The 23,861-nt window shown below is 45.0% G+C and overlaps 1 protein-coding gene across 1 annotated transcript in view; it reads left to right on the top strand.

Annotated features, from left to right (window-relative positions):
- Positions 1–20,887, top strand: part of LOC130525977 (uncharacterized) — a 242,442-nt gene extending 221,555 nt beyond the window's left edge. The window contains 6 exon segments of the mRNA XM_057033300.1: positions 2,522–2,692; positions 2,803–2,976; positions 3,182–3,355; positions 3,886–4,059; positions 19,316–19,489; positions 20,021–20,887. Coding sequence (XP_056889280.1) covers positions 2,522–2,692; positions 2,803–2,976; positions 3,182–3,355; positions 3,886–4,059; positions 19,316–19,489; positions 20,021–20,201 — 1,048 coding nt within the window. The 3' untranslated portion in view covers positions 20,202–20,887.
- The last annotated feature ends 2,974 nt before the right edge of the window (positions 20,888–23,861 follow it).

The following is a 23,861-nucleotide window of genomic DNA, read 5'->3' as shown; positions in this document are numbered from 1 at the left end:
AGAACCTCCAAGAAGAACATCCAGGACACTCCAATCAAGTGCCAGGACATCTTCAAAGTCTTATCTGAGCAACAGAGACACATCAGAGTGGTTCTGACCAACGGTGTCGCCGGCGTTGGAAAAACCTTCTCAGTGCAGAAGTTCAGTCTGGACTGGGCAGAAGGTTTGGAGAACCAAGACATCAGTCTGGTGCTTCCGCTCTCATGGAGGGAGCTGAACTTGATCAGAGATGAGCAGCACAGTCTTCTCTCACTGCTTCATGTTTTCCATCCAACATTACAGAAGATCAGAGCAGAAGATCTGACTGTCTGGAAACTTCTGTTCATCTTTGATGGCCTGGATGAAAGCAGATTTTCACTGGATTTCAACAAGCATCAGGTCATCTCTGATGTCACACAAGTATCTTCAGTTGAGGTGCTCCTGGTGAACCTCATCCAGGGGAACCTGCTTCCCTCAGCTCTCATCTGGATCACCTCCAGACCTGCAGCAGCCCATCAGATTCCTCCCTCGTGTGTTGACAGGATCACAGAAGTACGAGGCTTCACTGACTCCCAGAAGGAGGAGTACTTCAGGAGGAGGTTCAGTGATGAAGATCTGTCCAAGAGAATCATCTCACACATCAAGGCCTCCAGGAGCCTCCACATCATGTGTCTGATCCCAGTTTTCTGCTGGATCACTGCTATAGTTCTGGAGGACATGATGACCAGAGACCAGAGAGGAGAGCTGCCCAAAACCCTGACTGACCTCTACTCACACTTCCTGAGGGTTCAGATAAAGAGGAAGAAGCAGAAGTATGGAGGAAAGCAGAGACCAGAGGAACTGACTGAGGCTGATAAAGAACTCCTTCTGAAGTTGGGTCGGCTGGCGTTTGAACATCTGGAGAAAGGAAACATCATGTTCTACTCTGAAGACCTGGAGCGATGTGGACTGGACGTCTCCGAGGTGTCGGTGTACTCAGGAGTTTGTACAGAGATCTTCAAAAGAGAGAGTGTGATCTTCCAGAAATCAGTCTACTGCTTTGTTCATCTGAGCATTCAGGAGTTTCTGGCTGCCGTCTACATGTTCCACCGTTACACCAGGAAAGACACAGCGGTTATAAATCAGTTCCTAAAATATTCTGAACCAGTCAAATCTCTTGATGACTTCCTCAGGAGAGCACTAATGAAATCTCTTGAAAGTAAAAATGGCCACCTGGACTTGTTTGTTCGCTTCCTTCATGGTCTCTCTCTGGAGTCCAATCAGAGGATCTTGGGTGGACTGTTGGATCAGAGGACAGCCACCCAGAAACCATCCAGAAGGTCCTCAACAACCTGAAGGAGGAGAACAGTGATGGAATCTACCCAGACAGAAGCATCAACATCTTCCACTGTCTGATGGAGATGAAGGATCAGTCAGTCCATCAGGAGATCCAAGAGTTCCTGAAGTCAGAGAAGAAATCAGAGAGGAAACTGTCACTGATCCACTGTTCAGCTCTGGCCTACCTGCTGCAGATGTCAGAGGAGGTTCTGGATGAGCTGAACCTGCTGCAGTACAACACCTCAGCGCAGGGACGACGTCGCCTGATTCCAGCTGTGCGGAACTGCAGGAAGGCCGTGTAAGTAAAGATTTTTGGGGCCGGACATCGGCGTTTAAATCAAGCGAGTGGATCATGTCAGGTAGCAATACCCCCTCCAGTGGTCATTCCTTCAATTCTTTATCTCCATTGCAGCGTCCATAAATTAAAAACAACAACAATTCATCCAGAAATGTTCAACACTGGCTGGATATAAGTTCAAAGGTCAATCCAGACAAACCAACATAAGGCAGGAATAATAGGAGCCACAAGTTAACTGACTATCATGAAATTACTGTCATGTCATTAAATCACTTTTGTTTGTTTGTATACATCGTATTCTAACGACAGAAAAACACATTTTAACTAATGACTCGTGACTATTTTGCTTCATTTGTTCAACGTAAAAACAGCCGGCCTCGTTGGTTTAAATGGGTGTTTTACGTCTTTGTGGCGGTTCCGTTTGGAGCCTTTATGTGACCCACAAAGTTGTTTGAGCCTTTCCACACCCGTTAGGTGGCAACTTCATCACTAGCAACAAAAGGTGCAGTGAAAATGATTTGAAGGGAAACAGGCAGATAGAACAGAAGCTGAGGGCAATCGATGCAACCAGAGACTCTGATGTCATCGATCGGATCGCTGAATTAAGACTTGACGCACCATCGTACAAATTGGATGAAATGCAAAATATCCAAAGAGCCGATAGACAGATAAAAAGATGCACGTTTCTTTAAACCATTTGCTACAATCATTTTAAATATTGAGTAATTATGAGCTGTTCTAAAATAAGACAAATGTTCAGAATAATTCAGTTGCATTTCTGATCTGATGGTCGTTCAAACTGTTGCTCTACGGTGTTGAATTTAGCTTTTCCAGGAAATGAGCTACATTTGTGTTGAGGTAGATTCTCAGATGAGTTGATTAGAAATCCCAAAGTTTGACTCACTATTTTTGTTTCATACACAACAGACTGCCTGGTCCTTTTCTTTCAACGAGTCATTGGGAAGTTGTGACCTCAGCAATGACGTCAAACCCTTCTCATCTACGGGGGCTGAGCTTAAGCCAAAGCCTGACAGATGCCGACGTAAAGTTCCTGTCTTCTGCAATGATGCATCCAAACTGCAGACTGGAGACGCTCAGGTCAGGAGGCCTCTGTTGGTCTTTTCTAAATTTCTTTACATTTTCTGCTTTTCTCTTCATTTTCAGATTTAGAAATGTGTTTTTATTTGCCCCATTTATTCCTTTTCCAGGCTGTGGCGCTGCAGTTTATCAGACATCAGCTGTGACTCTCTGGCCTTGGTGCTGAGGTCCAATCCCTCCCATCTGAAGATTCTGGACCTGAGCGCCAACAAGTTGAAGGATTCAGGAGTGAAGCTGCTCTGTAATGGACTGGAGAGTCCAAACTGTAAACTGGAGAGGCTCAGGTCAGTCTTCATTTTTCTACCTATATACCAGCTGCTAAGATGGTGAAGTGAGGCTGTTCTCAACACTGCTGTGATGCACCACATTAAAAAATTGCTTGTAATATCGTGAATTCAGGTCTGACCCAACTAAGAACTAACGTAGGTTTAGTACTGACGCAGATAACATGCAGACCTGCACCGTATAACCTCATCCTGCATTTTTCAGATTGCGTTACTGCAGTTTATCAGAGATCAGCTGTGGCTCTCTGGCCTCGGCGCTGAGGTCCAATCCCTCCCATCTCAGAGAACTGGACCTGAGTGGGAACCAGCTGAAGGATCCAGGAGTGAAGCTGCTCTGTGGTTTTCTCCAGGATCCAAACTGCCGACTGGAAACTCTGAGGTAAACACCATTCTCAAAAATGTCCATTATTCCATCCGAGGGTCCTCACACTTTCTGAGTGTGTGTGTTGTGCCCAGTTCCTTCAGGAGGGGGGCCACACGGGGACCACTTATTCATGATAAATTGATTTAAGGACAATGAAAAAGCCGACAGATGGTAACCAAAATTAGACAAAACTAGGTGAGGGTGCCTGGTAGACACCAGCCAACGAGGAGGGAGATGGTGAGGGAGACAGGAAGTCATCTAAGACAGGTTGTGCCTTTAAAGATGAGCCACAGGTGAGATGGATCTCCATGATGAGATGGGAGGGAAAGAGGTGGGAGAACCTGGGAAGAGTAAGGGCCAGAACAATATATATTCTCCTCTGGAACAGTGCAAACCTGAGAGGTTGGAATTGTGGTAATTACATATTACTATCATTTTTTAACCTGTAACTAAATTAAATATTTACAGACCATGCCTTTGATTAACCTTTCTGATTAATACTGGTTTCACGTATAACCTTATAAAAGTTTTCTTTCTTTATTTAGATTAAGGGACTGCAGCTTATCAGAGATCAGCTGTGGCTCTCTGGCCTCGGCGCTGAGGTCCAACCCCTCCCATCTCAGAGAACTGGACCTGAGTGGGAACCAGCTGAAGGATTCAGGAGTGAAGCTGCTCTGTGGTTTTCTCCAGGATCCAAACTGCCGACTGGAAACTCTGAGGTAAACACCATTCTCAAAAATGTCCATTATTCCATCCGAGGGTCCTCACACTTCTGAGTGTGTGTGTTGTGCCCAGTTCCTTCAGGAGGGAGGGCCACACAGGGACCACTTATTCATGATAAACTGATTTAAGGACAATGAAAAAGCCGACAGATGGTAACCAAAATTAGACAAAACTAGGTGAGGGTGCCTGTTAGACACCAGCCAACGAGGAGGGAGATGGTGAGGGAGACAGGAAGTCATCTAAGACAGGTTGTGCCTTTAAAGATGAGCCGCAGGTGAGATGGATCTCCATGATGAGATGGGAGGGAAAGAGGTGGGAGAACCTGGGAAGAGTGAGGGCCAGAACAATATATATTCTCCTCTGGAACAGTGCAAACCTGAGAGGTTGGAATTGTGGTAATTACATATTACTATCATTTTTTAACCTGTAACTAAATTAAATATTTACAGATCATGCCTTTGATTAACCTTTCAGATTAATACTGGTTTCACTTATAACCTTATAAGAGTTTCCCTTCTTTATTTAGATTGATGTACTGCAGTTTATCAGAGATCAGCTGTGACTCTCTGGCCTCGGCGCTGAGGTCCAATCCCTCCCATCTCAGAGAACTGGACCTGAGACAGAACCAGCTGCAGGATTCAGGAGTGAAGCTGCTGTCTGATCTCGTAGAGAATCCACACTATGGGCTGGAGACATTGAGACATCTCTGGTAGAAGCCAGTCAACTCCCGCTCATCTGCTGCATCACTCACTGACCACTGGTGAAGAGCATCTGTGGAAACATCTGCCGTCTACTCCCTCCATAGATGAAAAATTCAGTTTTTAAAAAGCGCTGGTGGACTTTCAGGAGATCAGTCGATGGTCGACAAAGCAGAAGCAGCTTCGCCTTGAAGTTAAATTAGTTCCAGGTATCAAACAATGCATCTTTATAAAGTTCTAAACGGCTCCTCGGCCACTCTTATAAGCATGGAAACATTCTCTTAATTGTCTCTTCAAATGTCTGTATTATACATTACTATTTTACATCATGCCTTCAGAATCTTTAGGGTTTAGTATTTACTGTCTCTGTGACATGGAGCATTGGAATATTTCAGCTGCAGCCAGCAAAAACCCATCAGAATGACGGCTATCGGTGGGAACCACAGGTCATTTGACTTTAGTCAGTCTGTTCAATGTTATAGGATTTATTGCAATCTAATATAAACTATGAATAAATGTGGGAAATAGGAAATAAGAAGAAGCAAAATGACCAAATAAAATTCCCATGAATACTGTAAATTTAAAGATGTCAAGAATGGAATATCAGCTTAAATGGAATCAAACATAAAGTGAAAAGGCCTCCTTTAAGTTTACTGCAAAAATAAACACTAAATCAAGAGCGACACGCGCCAAAAACGTCTCATTCTCTCTTCTGTCTCCACTCATTCTTTTATATTCTCTTAAGATAATGGGGACGGGGTCGTGTGATAACAAAACAACCTAATTGGGGACTATATTTTTGTTGCAAGAACTTTGGCTCTTCAGAAGTTTCTATGTTGGCTTCCACAGATTGTGCATCCACTAGAAACTCAGTGTTTTTGAGGAACTACCAGGAGTGGCTGGAGTGGAGGCCAATGACGCTATAGCTACATATAGCTACATATAGATCACCGTTTATCACAGCTCCATTCCCCCAGTTCCCTCCTGTCCCCCTGCCTCTGCTCCACTCACCTGCAGCACAGCTGCAGCTCATTCCCAATCAGCCCTGCTATCAGCCTCCCCTGCACTCTCACTCTTTGCCAGATTGTTCTTCTGCCTTGATGCGAGACTTTCCAGCGTTATTTTCCTGCCGGATTACCTGTTACCGACCCTGCCTGTCTTCGTTCTGCCTGCCTCGCCTGTTCCCTGGACAACCTACCTGCTTTCTGCCCCTGACTACGACTTCTGCCTCAGCGTTTCTGGTTCCTGTCTGCTGCTCGCCTGGTTTTGACTTCTCCGCCTGGCCCCGACTTCGCTGCTGCTCGTCCCCAGTCTGCTCCGCTACATCGTCAGCCTCCTCTCCTGTAAGACCCTTTCTGTCACTCCTGCCCACTGTCAGCGGAACTGCACGGTTCCGAGGATTCACGACCTTCCCCCTTGGTTCCGCATTCCATCTCTGCTCGACCCACTCCCCGAGCCTGCAACCCATAGACTTTGTGTGGGCCCTGAGCCTGAAGAACGGACTATTTCCTGTGTTTCCTTAGTGTCTGCCTGAGTTCCTGTTTGCCCATGTGCTAATAAGTCATTACCAGAGGAACTCTTTTATTGGGGGCAGAAAAGGTACATTTTTATCTAGTAAAATTCAGTCAAAAGAGCACTAAAAGCATGAATAAACTGAATCATGTAGATTCTAATGACATAAGCTGGAGCTCCTCCAGTTACAGCCCATAATGAGACTGCAACTGTTTCTGGGAAAGTGAACTTTTATACAGTTTACATTCTGCAGATTTCTGTCCAATTTCAATGCAAACATTCACGTTAATCGATATAATAGAAATCTGTTACACATCATGGATCAGTCAGTAATCTTGGACAACAGCAACGTTTAATCCTGGATCACTGCTCCATATATTTAATGAGCAAAGACGGCTGATGCTGATTTAAGACAGAATTTGTGCATTTTGATGATCACATTCATCGGATTTTTAACCACTGATGGAAACATACTGATTCATTTAAATCAGGGGTGTCAAAGTCAAATGGACGGAGGGCCAAATAAAAAATGTAGCTCCAAGCCGAGGGCCAGACTGATCCAATGTTGGAAAATTTTAAAATGACCGCATGTAGTCTAGTGCAGGGGTCACCAACCTTTTTGAGACGGAGAGCTACTTCCTGGGTACTGAATCATGTGAAGGGCCACCAGTTTGATACACACTTCTGAAATAGCCAATTTGCTCAATTTACCTTTAAATAAACGTCATTATTAATATCAATATGCAACACTTTATTTCTAGATTTTGTTTTTCAAATTGCAAAAAAAAAGTTCAAAACCATTTTAAAATGATCACTTCTACAACAGTCCTAGGAAATCACAATGTCCCATTTTTACCAGCCACTGACATTTTTTAACAAATCATGAATTACTTTGCACCACGTTTGTACAAATAATAAATCATGTAAAATACAAAAATAAACTTTCAGATTTTAAAATAAATCTGAATACGTTTTGAACTTCACACTTCAGTCTGCAGATTTTTTCACATGAACATTTTAACATGAACAATTGTTACATTTTACAAACACATTTAACAAATTCTGAAGGAGACACCAATCTGGTGTCCGTTTCTTTGTCCGTTGGGGGGAAGCCTGGCATTGCTGCTGTTACCAGTGTGTTAGGGTTAGGGTTAGGGTCCTCACACCAGTCCTCTGGTGGGGAACTTGACAGTGCAGCTCTGAGTGAGTCTGGCAGATGTGCATCAGTGAGGCCTGTTCTGTGTTGGTTCTTGATGAAGTTCATGTCAGAAAAGGCTGATTCACAAAGAGAGGTCGAACCAAAAAGGCTTGCAACCTCCATAGCTGCTGTACATACACCACTGTACTTTTCTGTGTCAACAAGGCACCAAAAGTTTGGTGCAGCCTGAGAGGCTTAGAGCTGCAGCTCATTTCACAATGTTCCAATTTCAATTTGCATCTGTGCAGCATCCAGGCTGAAGGTTGCACTGAACTGCTGAGCAATGCATGATATGTCCACGTTCATGAAAGGGTTAGAAATGAAGGACACACATGGCTCAAGCTGATCCAGGTCCCAAAACCTGTTCTCAAACTCTTGCCCAGGTCTTTTTATGAGCTGAGAGCACTTTTCTGCACTTTAGTCCAAAGCCTCACATGCAGAAGCGTTGTCTCTCAGCACCATCTGCACAGAGGGGAAGTGCAGCACCTTTTGTCTGGAAATGCACAGAGAAAATGTTCATCTTGGCTTTAGATGCATTTACAGCACTGATCCTCTCAGCAACAGTCTCACCTTTGCCTTGCAGTTCCCAGTTCAAACTGTTCCGTTTCCCAGTAATGTCCGTTAAAAATGCAAGGTCCAGTGTCCAGTCAGTGTCCTCCAGCAGCGCGGCGTCTTCCCCTCTGGACTGCATGAACTCTTTTATTTCACTCAAAAGGGACAAAAAAGGAAGCAAAATCCGTCCCCTGCTGAGCCATCGGATTTCTGTGTGTAGGAGCAGGTCACCATATTCAGCTGGCAGCTCCTCCAACAGAACCTTGAATGTTCTGAGCTGTTTGGCTCTGGAGCGGATGCTGTTTCTGATCTTCACCACAGGAGTCATCACGTGCTCAAAGCCCATCACTCTGGCACATGAGGCCTACAGACAGCAGGAGCCCCGTCTGTAGTGGGCCGCTCACAGCGGGAGCCCCGTCTGTAGTGGGCCGTTCATAGCGGGAGCCCCGTCTGTAGTGGGCCGCTCCTAGCGGGAGCCCCGTCTGTAGTGGGCCGCTCACAGCGGGAGCCCCGTCTGTAGTGGGCCGCTCCTAGCGGAGCCCCGTCTGTAGTGGGCCGCTCCTAGCCCCGTCTGTAGTGGGCCGCTCCTAGCCCCGTCTGTAGTAGGCCGCTCATAGCCCCGTCTGTAGTGGGCCGCTCATAGCAGGAGCCCCGTCTGTAGTCACTGATACCAGCTTTTCCAGCGGCACTTTTTTCTCCACCAAAACTCCTTCACATCGTTATATGTGTCAACTCCCCTCGTTATATGTGTCAACTCCCCTCGTAGTTGTCTTTAGGGGCAGTAGTGTGAGAAGTTCTTCTCTTGTGGAGAAAGAAACTTTCGTGGTGAAAATGATCTGTCTTCTTTCTTTTTTCTGCCATCTTTTTATGGGTCAGTCGTCTCCTCGTTTTGGCTGCGCCCGCTCGGCTGTTTGGTCGTAGCGATCTGCGTAGACGCTACGTTTTGGTCATGCGCATCATACTGACCTTTGAACTATACGAGGTCATAGTTCATTTATATTAAACATTTTTTAAAGTTTTTTTTAATATATTGTTATTTCCAGTTTATGTGTGATTTAAACAAGAATAGCAAACAAATAAAATGAGATGCAGCTCATTGGTAAGTGGTGCTATTTGAGCTATTTTTAGAACAGGCCGATGGGCGACTCATGTGGTTCTGACGGGCGACCGGGTGCCCGCGGGCAACGTGTTGGTGACCCCTGGTCTAGTGAACCAAACTGAACCAACTGAAAACCTAACAAATATATTACAATATGATCAGATAAATAAAGCAATAGTTTCTTATGGCTCTGCCAGTCATTTTTAATTTTCAAGAGGCACAAAAGACAAATTTCCCTTATATAAAAATCCCCAAAACATGAACATTAAATGAATGAAGCGGTATTATTCAAGGCACCATCAGTAGATTTTCTCATTTAGCAAAAGTGGGCTAAATTTACCTTTAACTTTTAAACTTGAGCTGAGTAATAATTGTAAATGTGTTATTGCACCTTAATGTTCACTTGTTTGAGGCTGATACTTGGTGGTGTCTCATCTTTTGGACGAGTTCATCAATGTTGGGGGTCCGGCTCTGAGCTGAGGAACTCCTCACGATTGAGTGAAGGTGTTCAGCAGGAAGTCCACTTCTGTGTGATGTTTTGTTCAGCTTCATCAAAGAAAGCAGTTGTTCCCGCAGGTCTGTGCTGCCAAACACAGGCAACGTTGGAGCAGCCTGGATGTGTGTCGGGGAGGAAACGGGCAAACTCCGCAGCACCCACTGCCCCATGTGTTGCCTTCAGGGCATCACAGCATTGGAGCTCAATCACCTCCATTTGGAGCTTTGGTGCTGAGCTTTCCACCTCAACCTCAAATGGACGGCTGAGCAGTTCAAACCTGCTTTTTGGTGCTTTTAAGTCAGTGACTCGGCGTGGGAAGTCAGCGGCGAGAACACTCATTTAATCAGCAAACTGTGCGCTCGGGAACACACTGGTAGAGAGCTTCTCTTTCAGGGTCTGGCAGCTGGGAAAGTGGCTCAAGTTTCCTTTGTGCATCTGTGCCTCCCACAGAGTCCGTTTGGTTCTAAAGGCCTTCACTGTACTGTACATATCAGAGGGGACACCACCCCGACCCTGCAGCTGCAGCTTCATTGCATTCAGATGACTCGGAATGTCCCACAGAAAAGCCGTTTCACACAAGAACCTTTGGTCTGGGAGCTGAGTCGTGTCTTTCCCTTTGCTGTCCAAGAACATCCGATCTCCTCAGGAAGCTGGAAACATCTTTGCAGCACCTTTCCCTGGCTTAGCCATCGCACCTCAGTGTGAGGGGGCAAATCACCACGCTGCGTTTGCCACTGGCTCAGAAACGCCTTGAACTGGCGCTGAATTAAACCTTTGGCTCTGATAAAGTTCCCTGCGTGCGTGATGGTGAACATTCCATGTTCCATGTTCAGGGCTTCAGCACACAACGATTCCAGGTGTATGATGCAATGATGAGCTGTCAGTTCAGCGTAACGTTTTCCTCCTGCATCTTCTCCCGTATCTTGGCCACCAGTCCACTCCTGTGTCCACACATGGCAGCTGCTCCGTCTGTTGTCCAACCCACCAGTTTTTCCCGAGGCAGCTCCATCTCATTTCCACATCTTGACACCTCTTCATACAAATCCTGTCCTGTGGTTGTGCCGTGCACAGGACGTAACGCCAGAAACTCCTCTGTCACGTTGAGGCTGGAGTCCCCTCTAATGTCGCTGCTCTCATCCACAGCCAGGGAAGATGCCATGAAATCTTTCCCCTTTTTCTCCAGCTGCTCTTTTAGATTGAGGGACAACAATGGTGTTTCTGCTCAGGCTCCCGTTTCAAAAGAGTTGCCTTTTGTCTGGGCAAACTTGCTCACAAACTCTAAGCATGCAGTGTTTGATGGAATCCCCCTCTGGAAATGGCCGGGCTGATTGAGCGATCTCTTCTGCCAGAATCAAACTGGCCTTGACAGCAGCCTCGCTTTGAGATTTGGCTTTTCTGAACAGAGCCTGTCCAGATTTGAGGCCTGGTTTTAACTCCTCAACCTTCTGTAGCTTTTGTTCCATGTCCATATTCTTGTCTTTGTCCGCGTGTTTAGCTTCATGATGCCGTCTCAGATGATATTCTTTCATTACCGCCACCCTTTCTCCACTCAGAAGACACCCAGGTTTCCCAGCTGCCTCCGTGAACATGTGCTCCCACTCCCACCTTGTTTGAACCCCCGGTTCTCAGTGTCCACCTTCCGTTTTGCCATTTTATGGGAATCTGAACGTTAACTTTTGCTGTTATGCTAATGACTACTGATAAATAATGAAATGAAGCCACCTCCCGCTCAGACTGTCACCGTTGCATTGTGGGAAATGTAGTATTGGCCTGTGTAAAACATCTGCGACCTGTGGGCCGGTTCTAATAATAAATCAGTATCATCCCGGGGGCCATAGAAAACCCTCGACCTTGACTCTGACATATGAGCTTTAAATGATTTCTTTTGACTCCCATTTATTTGTTGTTTGGATATCATCTTTGCTAGTGTGTGTGCACGCGTACGCTCTATGGAACTGGCATAAAGGATGTTAAAATTAGTCTAAATTAAATACAAATCCATCCATTCATCATTCCCAACAGGCGGTGTTTGATTAGAAACTCTTTCTGAACTCTGGTGCTCTGAAACATCTCTGCTTCCATTTTCAGCTGTTTTTATTCTCAATAACATCAAATCATCCATCCATCCAAATCGTGGTCCTGTTGGACCACCAAAGGACAAACACTTTCCATTTAGCACGGACAAAACAACCCGAATCCTGTTTAGCAATGAAGCTGTGGGGAGAGTTTGAGGAGCGTTTCTGAGGAACACGCTGCCATATTGGGTCCAAGCTGCTGGGGTTTTTGTTGTTTCCAGGTGAATCGGTGGGCAGCGGCGTTACCGCCTGGCTCTGCCCCCCCCCCCTCTCTCTCCCCGTGGTCGTGGTCACGCCGGGCATCTTTACTGGTCCCGTTTTAAACAGGTTCTGTTGGGAACAGGTGTTCTCCAGAACTGTATTCCAGGCTGCTGTGCTGAAGGGCTGTTTTCAGTAGCAATAGAGCCAGAGTGTGCCTGCTCCATATGAACCCCCCCAGGCCGTGCTTTCCTCCTGGCTGAGCCATAATCAGCTCTGGATGGACTGGTTCACGCTTGGACTGAGTCAAGATTTGATAGCTTGACTGATTCTTACAGTTTTTGATCAAACCCCCATCTGCTGATTCCAGGAGATCTTTAAAGGATCTCAGAGCTTCAGATTTATGAAGCCTGCTCAGCCCCGGCAGCGCTGATGAAACCATTTCATTCCTTCAAAAAAGCAGAACATGAAGCTCCAGAAAAGGTTTTTGGATCAAGTTTCCAACAGAACGAGGACAAGTGGGTAAAAGCGCCACTTTAAAGCCTCCAGGCCTCAGAAAACATCCACCTTTAGGATGCCTGACTTTAGAGGATCATCGGTTCGCTCCGAGCACAAGAACAAACATTTGTAACCTCAGTCCAAGAACATCTGACCTGAAATGATCAAAAACCTTCAGCGTAAAAAGATGGTGGAGAGAAAGCTGCTGGGAGGTTCTCAGAAGAGAAGTGGCATTAAAGCCAGCTGGAAGAGTCCAGCCTGCTTCCTGCTCCTCCAAACAGGCGTCTCCACACCAACACTGAGGAACACGGGCTTCTGTTCTTCCTTCTTCTCTTCTGACTATTGTGTGTTTGATGAATGCAGCATCCACTCACTGCCCCCCCCTCATTTACACTGCTCCTGGTTTCACAATGGTCATCAAACTGATTTCACCAGCTTCACATCAGTCGCTCAGAAAGCTCTGATTTTGAGATAGTTGCCTTTTTCGGATTGTCTCGCCCTGAATTTCAGATGGGAAGAATTTTTTTTCTTTTTCATTTGGAAGACAAAATGTTGAACATGATAATTTTTGAAGAGATGAAAATACTAGAGGTCAGAAGGTTGGGCGGAAGTTTTCTGGTCTTGTGGAAGGATGAAACCTTTGAACTCTGACAGTTCAAAGCTGAAGAATGAGATGATCCTCCCCAAAGGGATGGCGAGGTCCAGACAATAAACCTGAGTGTTGTTGTGTCCGGTTATTAACATGTTCCATGCTTTTCCTTCTGCAACAGTTCATCACACCTGCTCAGGGAAACCTCGGTGTAAAGGAGGTGAAGCCGTGCCTCAGTGACTCTACTTTGGTGTTTTAGAAACTAACAGTTATTAGATGAATATACAGTGTGCACGTACGCGCACACGTGTGTATAAACACTTAATACACGCGTGTGCGTGGATGTAGACTTTTTAGTACTTTGGGTTCATAGACTTTTTAGTATTTTGCAGATACGTGTCTGTATATAAACCAGATCCTCCTGTAATAAAGAACTAAAGGCTGACTGTTGTCACGTGACCTGTCTCCGTCTGTGTCCGATGATGGAACCTGCCTGGAACATCTGGTCCACAGAAAAAGCAAAACAGTTCACAGAACTGGTCCAGTTTAGACCCAAAAATGACAATAAATAATGAAAATGTGTGACGCAGTAGAACAATGGACGAACTTTCTATTGGCCATTGACAGTTTCAGTTGTCATCAGAATTCATCAAAAATATTCAAACCAACAAACTACACATCGAACCGCAAAGTTTAGAGCTTAAAGGGAGCGACAGGTGAAGATTTAAAGCTCAACGCAGCTGAAGAAGTTCCAAAAAGGAGAAATATCATGTGGTGCTTTACCGCCGCCGGTGGACACGCGTGGAACTGCAGACACTAGTTAAACGCGCTCCGACACATTCTGACCTCTGCTGCTCCTCCTGGACTCCAGGGCTGCAGAAATATGCTGCTTTTACAAGTCTTTAAAATCTCTGAAGCATCATAAATCTTATTTATTTATTTAACTAAGTTAGTCAGTTTTCATTTAAATGCAAAAACATATTTATGGCATTAAAATAGCAAAACAACTTTTAATCTTGAACCCTCCCAGAATGCTTTTATAGTAGTGGAATATTAATCAACAGCCATAAAGTTGTTCATTAACAGAGGAAAAAGGAAAGGTAAAAGTATTCCGTTCAGACTGAGCAGGAAGACTGAAGACCGACAAGGTGAGTGGAAACGAAGAGCATTATTGAAAAGAATTGACAGTTGTGTTTGGAGATAAAATCAAGATTTGAAAACATTTTGTTTGCTACTGATCCCAAAAGAACTTTGAACTTTAAACCCTCCCAGAACGCTTTTATGGTAGTAATATATACGCCATAAAGCTGTTGATTAGGTTTTAAAAGTTAAAGTATTCTGTTCAGACGAAGCAGGAAGAGCGACAAGGTGAGTGTAAAGTGAGTATTATGCTGTTAACGTTGTTAGAGAGTCTTAACAGGTATTAACAACATTTTCAAACTTTTTTGTGACAGGTGAAAAGCTCTTAGAGTTATTAGAGCTGTTCAACAGTCCAGGTTACAGCTGGATATTTTGGTATTACCTGTCAAACAACATCTAATCGTGGGCAAGTTAGCATCTCTCAGCCAGACCAATTTAAGACAATAAATAAATAACTAAATCCACACAGGATCACAGGACACCAACAGGATTTTGGGTTCATGTTGCACGTTTTCTCACAGTGGTTTATTGTTCTATGTTGTGGAACCACTGTGAAAGAAATGCAGGAGTGGGTGTCATTTCTTTCATCTATTTTAAATAGAGCAGTGATCTTTGAGGACTTGGATCATAGAAATAATTGAAGAGGGGAACAAATGAGGGAAGTTAAAAAGTCCTGACTAGTATGTTTATGTAGCACCAGATAATTTAGTGGCTGAGCTGAAGACAGTCCTTTCACCATGTTGGCCTGTGGAAAACCAGTGTTGTGGGCCCGATGGACCAGCGTCCCCGTCGTTGCCGGACCACCGTTGGCCACCAGTTGGGTTTTGGGATCAAAGTGGGGGCGTTTCCTGTATCCGGTTCTCCTCACGGATCCATGACTACAACATGTTGCTGCAAGTGCAGAGACGTTTGCTCTGGAAAGAACTTTAGAGCACATTCAGTGCTGCAGGATGAGGGGCTGGAAAAGGTGCCAGTTCTTTTCTCACTGCAGGGAACAGTTAAAAAAGCAGCTTAAACTCTGAAAACATGAAAATGATACAGAGACATCATTGATTTATTGATTCAGTTGTTATCCAGAATGGATTAGAAATGTTCCTGTTTGATAAAAATGCAGTGAATTGGGATTATTTAACTACAACCTCTACAGATTATTTACCTTCATCACAGTCTCATCACTATTTCTGATGTTTCCTCAGGATGGACGAGGACAGAGCAGAGTCCACAGTGCCCAGCTGGGTGTCCCTGAAGAGTGACCTGTCCAAAGGTGGACTAATAAACTTCAGAAGTTCAGAGAAAATGTAAGAAAACTAAAGCGTGATGATGTGTTTGTGTGGCAGCTGTTAGTCACATTAACAGCAGCAGGTTGTGAGTTTATTATTGGAGATGTTTAACACTTAAACCTCAGACAGTCATATAGTTACAGACTTAATGTGAATATTGTTGATTAGAAACAAGAATCAGGTTTAAACTGAAAGATGAATTCAGACATAAATGCTGGAACAATATTGAGTCTTGATCAGGTTCTTTCATCCTATAAATCAAAGGACTAATAGAGATGTGTTTCATAGTGAGAGGGGGGAGCACATCCTATCAAACTGGGACCAGTCAGCTCCACCAGGAGAGTCCTCTTGTTCACAATCTGGAAGCAGATCTGGAGATGCTGAAATGAAGCCCAAACAAAGTAAAACTGTTCAATATGAGATTTAATTTGTGATGTCATGAATTTGTAGTTGTGTTGATGATTTATTATAGATGGAAATCATTGGTTTACTTATGTTCAGGAAGTGATCTGCAGGAGGTGATAGAAGGTCATAAGATGAGTCTGAAGAGAAGATGTGAACATGTGACTGAAGGAACTCATGAAGCAGGAAGTGGAACCCTGCTGAACAAGATCTACACTGAGCTCTACATCACTGAGGGACAAAGTGAGGAGGTGGACACACAACATGAGGTGAGACAGCTTGAGAGAACCTCCAAGAAGAACATCCAGGACACTCCAATCAAGTGCCAGGACATCTTCAAAGTCTTATCTGAGCAACAGAGACACATCAGAGTGGTTCTGACCAACGGTGTCGCCGGCGTTGGAAAAACCTTCTCAGTGCAGAAGTTCAGTCTGGACTGGGCAGAAGGTTTGGAGAACCAAGACATCAGTCTGGTGCTTCCGCTCTCATGGAGGGAGCTGAACTTGATCAGAGATGAGCAGCACAGTCTTCTCTCACTGCTTCATGTTTTCCATCCAACATTACAGAAGATCAGAGCAGAAGATCTGACTGTCTGGAAACTTCTGTTCATCTTTGATGGCCTGGATGAAAGCAGATTTTCACTGGGTTTCAACAAGCATCAGGTCATCTCTGATGTCACACAAGTATCGTCCGTTGGCGTGCTCCTGGTGAACCTCATCCAGGGGAACCTGCTTCCCTCAGCTCTCATCTGGATCACCTCCAGACCTGCAGCAGCCCATCAGATTCCTCCCTCGTGTGTTGACAGGATCACAGAAGTACGAGGCTTCACTGACTCCCAGAAGGAGGAGTACTTCAGGAGGAGGTTCAGTGATGAAGATCTGTCCAAGAGAATCATCTCACACATCAAGGCCTCCAGGAGCCTCCACATCATGTGTCTGATCCCAGTTTTCTGCTGGATCACTGCTATAGTTCTGGAGGACATGATGACCAGAGACCAGAGAGGAGAGCTGCCCAAAACCCTGACTGACCTCTACTCACGCTTCCTGAGGGTTCAGATAAAGAGGAAGAAGCAGAAGTATGGAGGAGAGCAGAGACCAGAGGAACTGACTGAGGCTGATAAAGAACTCCTTCTGAAGTTGGGTCGGCTGGCGTTTGAACATCTGGAGAAAGGAAACATCATGTTCTACTCAGAAGACCTGGAGCGATGTGGACTGGACGTCTCCGAGGCGTCGGTGTACTCAGGAGTTTGTACAGAGATCTTCAAAAGAGAGAGTGTGATCTTCCAGAAATCAGTCTACTGCTTTGTTCATCTGAGCATTCAGGAGTTTCTGGCTGCCGTCTACATGTTCCACCGTTACACCAGGAAAGACACAGCGGTTATAAATCAGTTCCTAAAATATTCGAAAACAAACCCCTTTTCCAGGTTTGCTGGGTTGTTTACAAATTACGATCCAGTCACATCTCTTGATGACTTCCTCATGAGAGCACTAATGAAATCTCTCAAAAGTGAAAATGGCCACCTGGACTTGTTTGTTCGCTTCCTTCATGGTCTCTCTCTGGAGTCCAATCAGAAGATCTTGGGTGGACTGTTGGATCAGAGGAACAGCCACCCAGAAACCATCCAGAAGGTCCTCAACAACCTGAAGGAGGTGAACAGTGATGGAATCTCCCCAGACAGAAGCATCAACATCTTCCACTGTCTGATGGAGATGAAGGATCAGTCAGTCCATCAGGAGATCCAAGAGTTCCTGAAGTCAGAGAAGAAATCAGGGAGGAGACTGTCAGAGATCCACTGTTCAGCTCTGGCCTACCTGCTGCAGATGTCAGAGGAGGTTCTGGATGAGCTGAACCTGGAGCAGTACAAGACCTCAGAGGAGGGACGACGTCGCCTGATTCCAGCTGTGAGGAACTGCAGGAAGTTCCAGTAAGTAAAGATTTCTGGGGCCGGACATCGGCGTTTAAACCAAGCGAGTGGATCGTGTCAGGTAGCAATACCCCCTCCAGTGGTCATTCCTTCAATTCTTTATCTCCACTGCAGCGTCCATAAATTAAAAACAACAACAATTCATCCAGAAATGTTCGACACTGGCTGGATATAAGTTCAAAGGTCAATCCAGACAAACCAACATAAGGCAGGAATAATAGGAGCCACAAGTTAACTGACTACCATGAAATTACTGTCATGTAATTAAATAACTTTTGTTTGTTTGTTTACATCGTATTCAAGCGACAGAAAAACACATTTTAACTAATGACACGTGACTATTTTGCTTCATTTGTTCAACGTAAAAACAGCCGGCCTTGTTGGTTTAAATGGGTGTTTTAGGTCTTTGTGGCGGTTCCGTTTGGAGCCTTTATGTGACCCACAAAGTTGTTTGAGCCTTTCCACACCCGTTAGGTGGCAACTTCATCACTAGCAACAAAAGGTGCAGTGAAATGATTTGAAGGGAAACAGGCAGATAGAACAGAAGCTGAGGGCAATCGATGCAACCAGAGACTCTGATGTCATCGATCGATCGCTGAATTAAGACTTGACGCACGATCGTACAAATTGGATGAAATGCAAAATATCCAAAGAGCCGATAGACAGATAAAAAGATGCACGTTTCTTTAAACCATTTGCTACAATCATTTTAAATATTGAGTAATTATGAGCTGTTCTAAAATAAGACAGATGTTGAGAATAATTCAGTTGCATTTCAGATCTGATGGTCGTTCAAACTGTTGCTCTACGGTGTTGAATTTAGCTTTTCCAGGAAATGAGCTACATTTGTGTTGAGGTAGATTCTCAGATAAGTTGATGAGAAATCCCAAAGTTTGACTCACTATTTTTGTTTCATACACAACAGACTGTCTGATAGTTTTCTTTCAACGAGTCATTGGGAAGTTGTGGCCTCAGCAATGACGTCAAACCCTTCTCATCTACGGGAGCTGAGCGTAAGCACAAACCAAAGCCTGACAGATGCCGACGTAAAGTTACTGTCGTCTGCAATGATGCATCCAAACTGCAGACTGGAGACACTCAGGTCAGGAGGCCTCTGTTGGTCTTTTCTAAATTTCTTTACATTTTCTGCTTTTCTCTTTATTTTCAGATTTAGAAATGTGTTTTTATTTGCCCATTTATTGCTTTTCCAGGTTGTGGTTCTGCACTTTATCAGAGATCAGCTGTGGATCTCTGGCCTCGGCGCTGAGGTCCAATCCCTCCCATCTGAGAGAACTGGACCTGAGTGAGGCCAAGCTGAAGGATTCAGGAGTGGAGCGGCTCTGTTCTGGACTGGAGAGTCCAAACTGTAAACTGGAGAGGCTCAGGTCAGTCTTCATTTTTCTACCTATATACCAGCTGCTAAGATGGTGAAGTGAGGCTGTTCTCAACACTGCTGTGATGCACCACATTAAAAAAATTCCTTGTAATATCGTGAATTCAGGTCTGACCCAACTAAGAACTAACGTAGGTTTAGTACTGACGCAGATAACATGCAGACCTGCACCGTATAACCTCATCCTGCATTTTTCAGATTGATTAACTGCAGCTTATCAGAGATCAGCTGTGGCTCTCTGGCCTCGGCGCTGAGGTCCAATCCCTCCCATCTCAGAGAACTGGACCTGAGTCAGAACCAGCTGAAGGATTCAGGAGTGAAGCTGCTCTGTGGTTTTCTCCACTTTCCAAACTGCCGACTGGAAACTCTGAGGTAAACACCATTCTCAAAAATGTCCATTATTCCATCCGAGGGTCCTCACACTTTCTGAGTGTGTGTGTTGTGCCCAGTTCCTTCAGGAGGGAGGGCCACACGGGGACCACTTATTCATGATAAATTGATTTAAGGACAATGAAAAAGCCCACAGATGGTAACCAAAATTAGACAAAACTAGGTGAGGGTGCCTGGTAGACACCAGCCAACGAGGAGGGAGATGGTGAGGGAGACAGGAAGTCATCTAAGACAGGTTGTGCCTTTAAAGATGAGCCACAGGTGAGATGGATCTCCATGATGAGATGGGAGGGAAAGAGGTGGGAGAACCTGGGAAGCGTGAGGGCCATAACAATATATATTCTCCTCTGGAACAGTGCAAACCTGAGAGGTTGGAATTGTGGTAATTACATATTACTATCATTTTTTAACCTGTAACTAAATTAAATATTTACAGATCATGCCTTTGATTAACCTTTCAGATTAATACTGGTTTCACTTATAACCTTATAAAAGTCTCCCTTCTTTATTTAGATTAAGGGACTGCAGCTTATCAGAGACCAGCTGTGGCTCTCTGGCCTCGGCGCTGAGGTCCAATCCCTCCCATCTCAGAGAACTGGACCTCAGCCTCAACCAGCTGAAGGATTCAGGAGTGAAGCTGCTTTCTGATCTCGTAGAGAATCCACACTATGGGCTGGAGACATTGAGTCAGTAGCTGGTTGAAGCCAGTCAACTCCCGCTCATCTGCTGCATCACTCACTGACCACTGGTGAAGAGCATCTGTGGAAACATCTGCCGTCTACTCCCTCCATAGATGAAAAATTCAGTTTTTAAAAAGCGCTGGTGGACTTTCAGGAGATCAGTCGATGGTCGACAAAGCAGAAGCAGCTTCGCCTTGAAGTTAAATTAGTTCCTGGTATCACACAATGCATCTTTATAAAGTTCTAAATGGCTCCTCGGCCACTCTTATAAGCATGAAAACATTCTCTTAATTGTCTCTTCAAATGTCTGTATTATACGTTACTATTTTACATCATGCCTTCAGAATCTTTAGGGTTTAGTATTTACTGTCTCTGACATGGAGCATTGGAATATTTCAGCTGCAGCCAGCAAAAACCCATCAGAATGACGGCTATCGGTGGGAACCACAGGTCATTTGACTTTAGTCAGTCTGTTCAATGTTATAGGATTTATTGCAATCTAATATAAACTATGAATAAATGTGGGAAATAGGAAATAAAAAGAAGCAAAATGACCAAATAAATCTCCCATGAATACTGTAAATTTAAAGATGTCAAGAATGGAATATCAGCTTAAATGGAATCAAACATAAAGTGAAAAGGCCTCCTTTAAGTTTACTGCAAAAATAAACGCAAAATCAAGAGCGACACGCGCCAAAAACGTCTCATTCTCTCGTCTGTCTCCACTCATTCTTTTATATTCTCTTAAGATAATGGGGACGGGGTCGTGTGATAACAAAACAAGCTAATTGGGGACTATATTTTTGTTGCAAGAACTTTGGCTCTTCAGAAGTTTCTATGTTGGCTTCCACAGATTGTGCATCCACTAGAAACTCAGTGTTTTTGAGGAACTACCAGGAGTGGCTGGAGTGGAGGCCAATGACGCTATAGCTACATATAGGTACATATAGATCACCGTTATCCTCAACCCTAAAGACCACCAGTTGGCACAGTAATACTAAAGATAGGAGGTTGTGGTCGTTGCGCAGACGCGGAGTGATATCACGCACAAACGTGCCCTATGTTCTATATACCGTATGTTCGCGACCAAAGGGCGCACCGTATTAAAAGGTGCAGCCTCAGTTACGGGTGCTATTTCTGTATTTAACACATACATCAGGCGCTCCGGATTATAGGGCGCAGGCATGGTAAAACATACCGCTACGATAGCTTAAAACATGCATGCTAGCGCGTATTTAGCAATTTTGCAAAAGCCGGCAAGTCGAACAACCGACAACAATGTTTCCAAAATTAAAATTTTGGTATTTTTTATATTTTGTTATTAAGCCCCGGAGGGCTGAAGCAGGACCGCTGTTAAAAATGTATCAGTCCGCGCTTCCAGTTCTGGTGCAACGTCCTGTTCTAAATGTATGAATCCGCGTATTGATGTTTCAACGCCCCATCAGTAAACGGAGAGATTTGGATATAGTCCCCCTGAGGTGGTGTTTTTAGAGCAGTTCTTAACAACTTTCTCTTTGCCTGATAAGAGGTCCAAACATTATTTCACTTCCCTATAAAATACTCTAAAATTTGCCATTCAAGATCAGATACCAGCAGGTATAATTCATCCTCTAAATTTTCACAATTTCTTATTCTGTCTGTCTGGCTGTTTTTAAACCTTTGGCAACATCAAATAAAGTACTCAACTGGTATTATGTCAGGCTGGTTTACATCACATTAAAGAAGCCAGCAGAAATAAAGCACAACAGTTACACAGACTACGCACAATAATATAGAGGATATAAAAAACAGTGTTGAGATGGGTTTGTGTCACTTTAGTAAAATCAAAGCATTTTTCTTTATGTGCCAGCAATGAACACAATCTAAGAAGTCTTTGACACTAAACATATGGAGCTCCTATAGAACAAACTAAAGATTTGTTGTTATTAAGATAAAGAAATGCAACATTTCCCCCAGAGAAACGATGGCGATGGAAAAAGCCCTGGCTGTGAGCAACCTTAAAAGAAGACATCTATGTATGACCAGCAGGAAAACCTATCCTACCAAAAAATCTGTATAAATGGGCCGCTATATTGAGCCATGGTGTAACACATGTCTCAACAGGAGGGACGGTAGGACAGATACAGCAGCATTATACAACCTATGGCTTTACCGTATTGGCCCGAATATAAGACGGTGTTTTTTGCATTGAAATAAGACTGAAAAAGTGGGGGTCGTCTTACATTCGGGGTCTAGACATTATACCCATTCACAACGCTAGATGGCGCCAGATATCTTTGCTGTTGTTTATGATCTTCACCACAGGAGTCATCACGTGCGAATGCTGAACTTAACTCCCCAGGCCAAAGCAAACCCCTGTCACGAAGAATAAAAATAAAAAATAGCGTTAGCACGAAGAATAAAAATAAAAAATAGCGGTAAGAAAGAAAAGAGAAGAAAATAAGAGAAGAGATAACAGAAAATAGAGAAACGTAGCGACAATCTGGAGAAATGGGCCGAAGATCGGCCAGGTTAACCGGCAGCTGAGGAGAAGTTATGATGCAAACTTCAAGATGATGGTGATAAATGAGGCGGAGTCTTCAAACAATTGCAAAGCGGCTGTGAAATATGGTGTCACGGAGTGTAATGTACGGAGATGGAGAGCTCAAAAAGATGGCCTAAAAAATGCTCACAGTCAGAGAAAAGCCTTCCGTGGTCCTCAGAGCGGCCGCTTCCAAGAGCTCGACAGGAGGGTGTGCGCGTACGTGGACGAGAAACGAAAGGACGGGACGCCCATCAGCAGAGCTGTCATTCAGCTCAAGGTCGTGGAAATAGCCAAAGAGCTGAACATTCCCACGGCTGAGTTCAGAGCGAGCCTCGGCTGGTGGAAAAGAATGACGCGGCGTAACGGACTAACGCTGCGACGCAGAACAAGTCTAGCCCAGCGCCTGCCCTCTGACCCTGGAGAGCTGTTGTCTCCTCTCAGCGCTATGTGATCAACTTAAGGAAAAGCACTCTCACCCACTGGATCAGGTTGGCAATGCTGATCAGACACCTGTGTTTTTGACATGCCAACACCTGTCACTGTACACGAGAAAGGTGAGAAATCTGTCTGGGCCTGACCCAGGAGCTGGGTTAGGGTTAGGGCCTGACCCAGGAGCTGGGTTAGGGTTCGGGCCTGACAATGACCCGGGAGGTGGGTTAGGGTTAGGGCCTGACTCAGGAGGTGGGTTAGGGTTAGGGCCTGACAATGACCCAGGAGGAGGGTTAGGGTTAGGGCCTGACCCAGGAGGAGGGTTAGGGTTAGGGCCTGACCCAGGAGCTGGGTTAGGGTTAGGGCCTGACCCAGGAGGTGGGTTAGGGTTAGGGCCTGACCCAGGAGCTGGGTTAGGGTTCGGGCCTGACAATGACCCGGGAGGTGGGTTAGGGTTAGGGCCTGACCCAGGAGGTGGGTGGGTTAGGGTTAGGGCCTGACAATGACCCAGGAGGTGGGTTAGGGTTAGGGCCTGACCCAGGAGGAGGGTTAGGGTTAGGGCCTGACCCAGGAGCTGGGTTAGGGTTAGGGCCTGACCCAGGAGCTGGGTTAGGGTCAGGGCCTGACCCAGGAGCTGGGTTAGGGTTAGGGCCTGACCCAGGAGCTGGGTTAGGGTTAGGGCCTGACAATGACCCAGGAGGTGGGTTAGGGTAGGGCCTGA

This window comes from Takifugu flavidus, chromosome 5 (genome assembly GCF_003711565.1).
Source record: "Takifugu flavidus isolate HTHZ2018 chromosome 5, ASM371156v2, whole genome shotgun sequence".
Lineage (NCBI taxonomy): Eukaryota > Metazoa > Chordata > Actinopteri > Tetraodontiformes > Tetraodontidae > Takifugu > Takifugu flavidus.
This window is presented reverse-complemented; position numbering and strand designations above follow the sequence as displayed.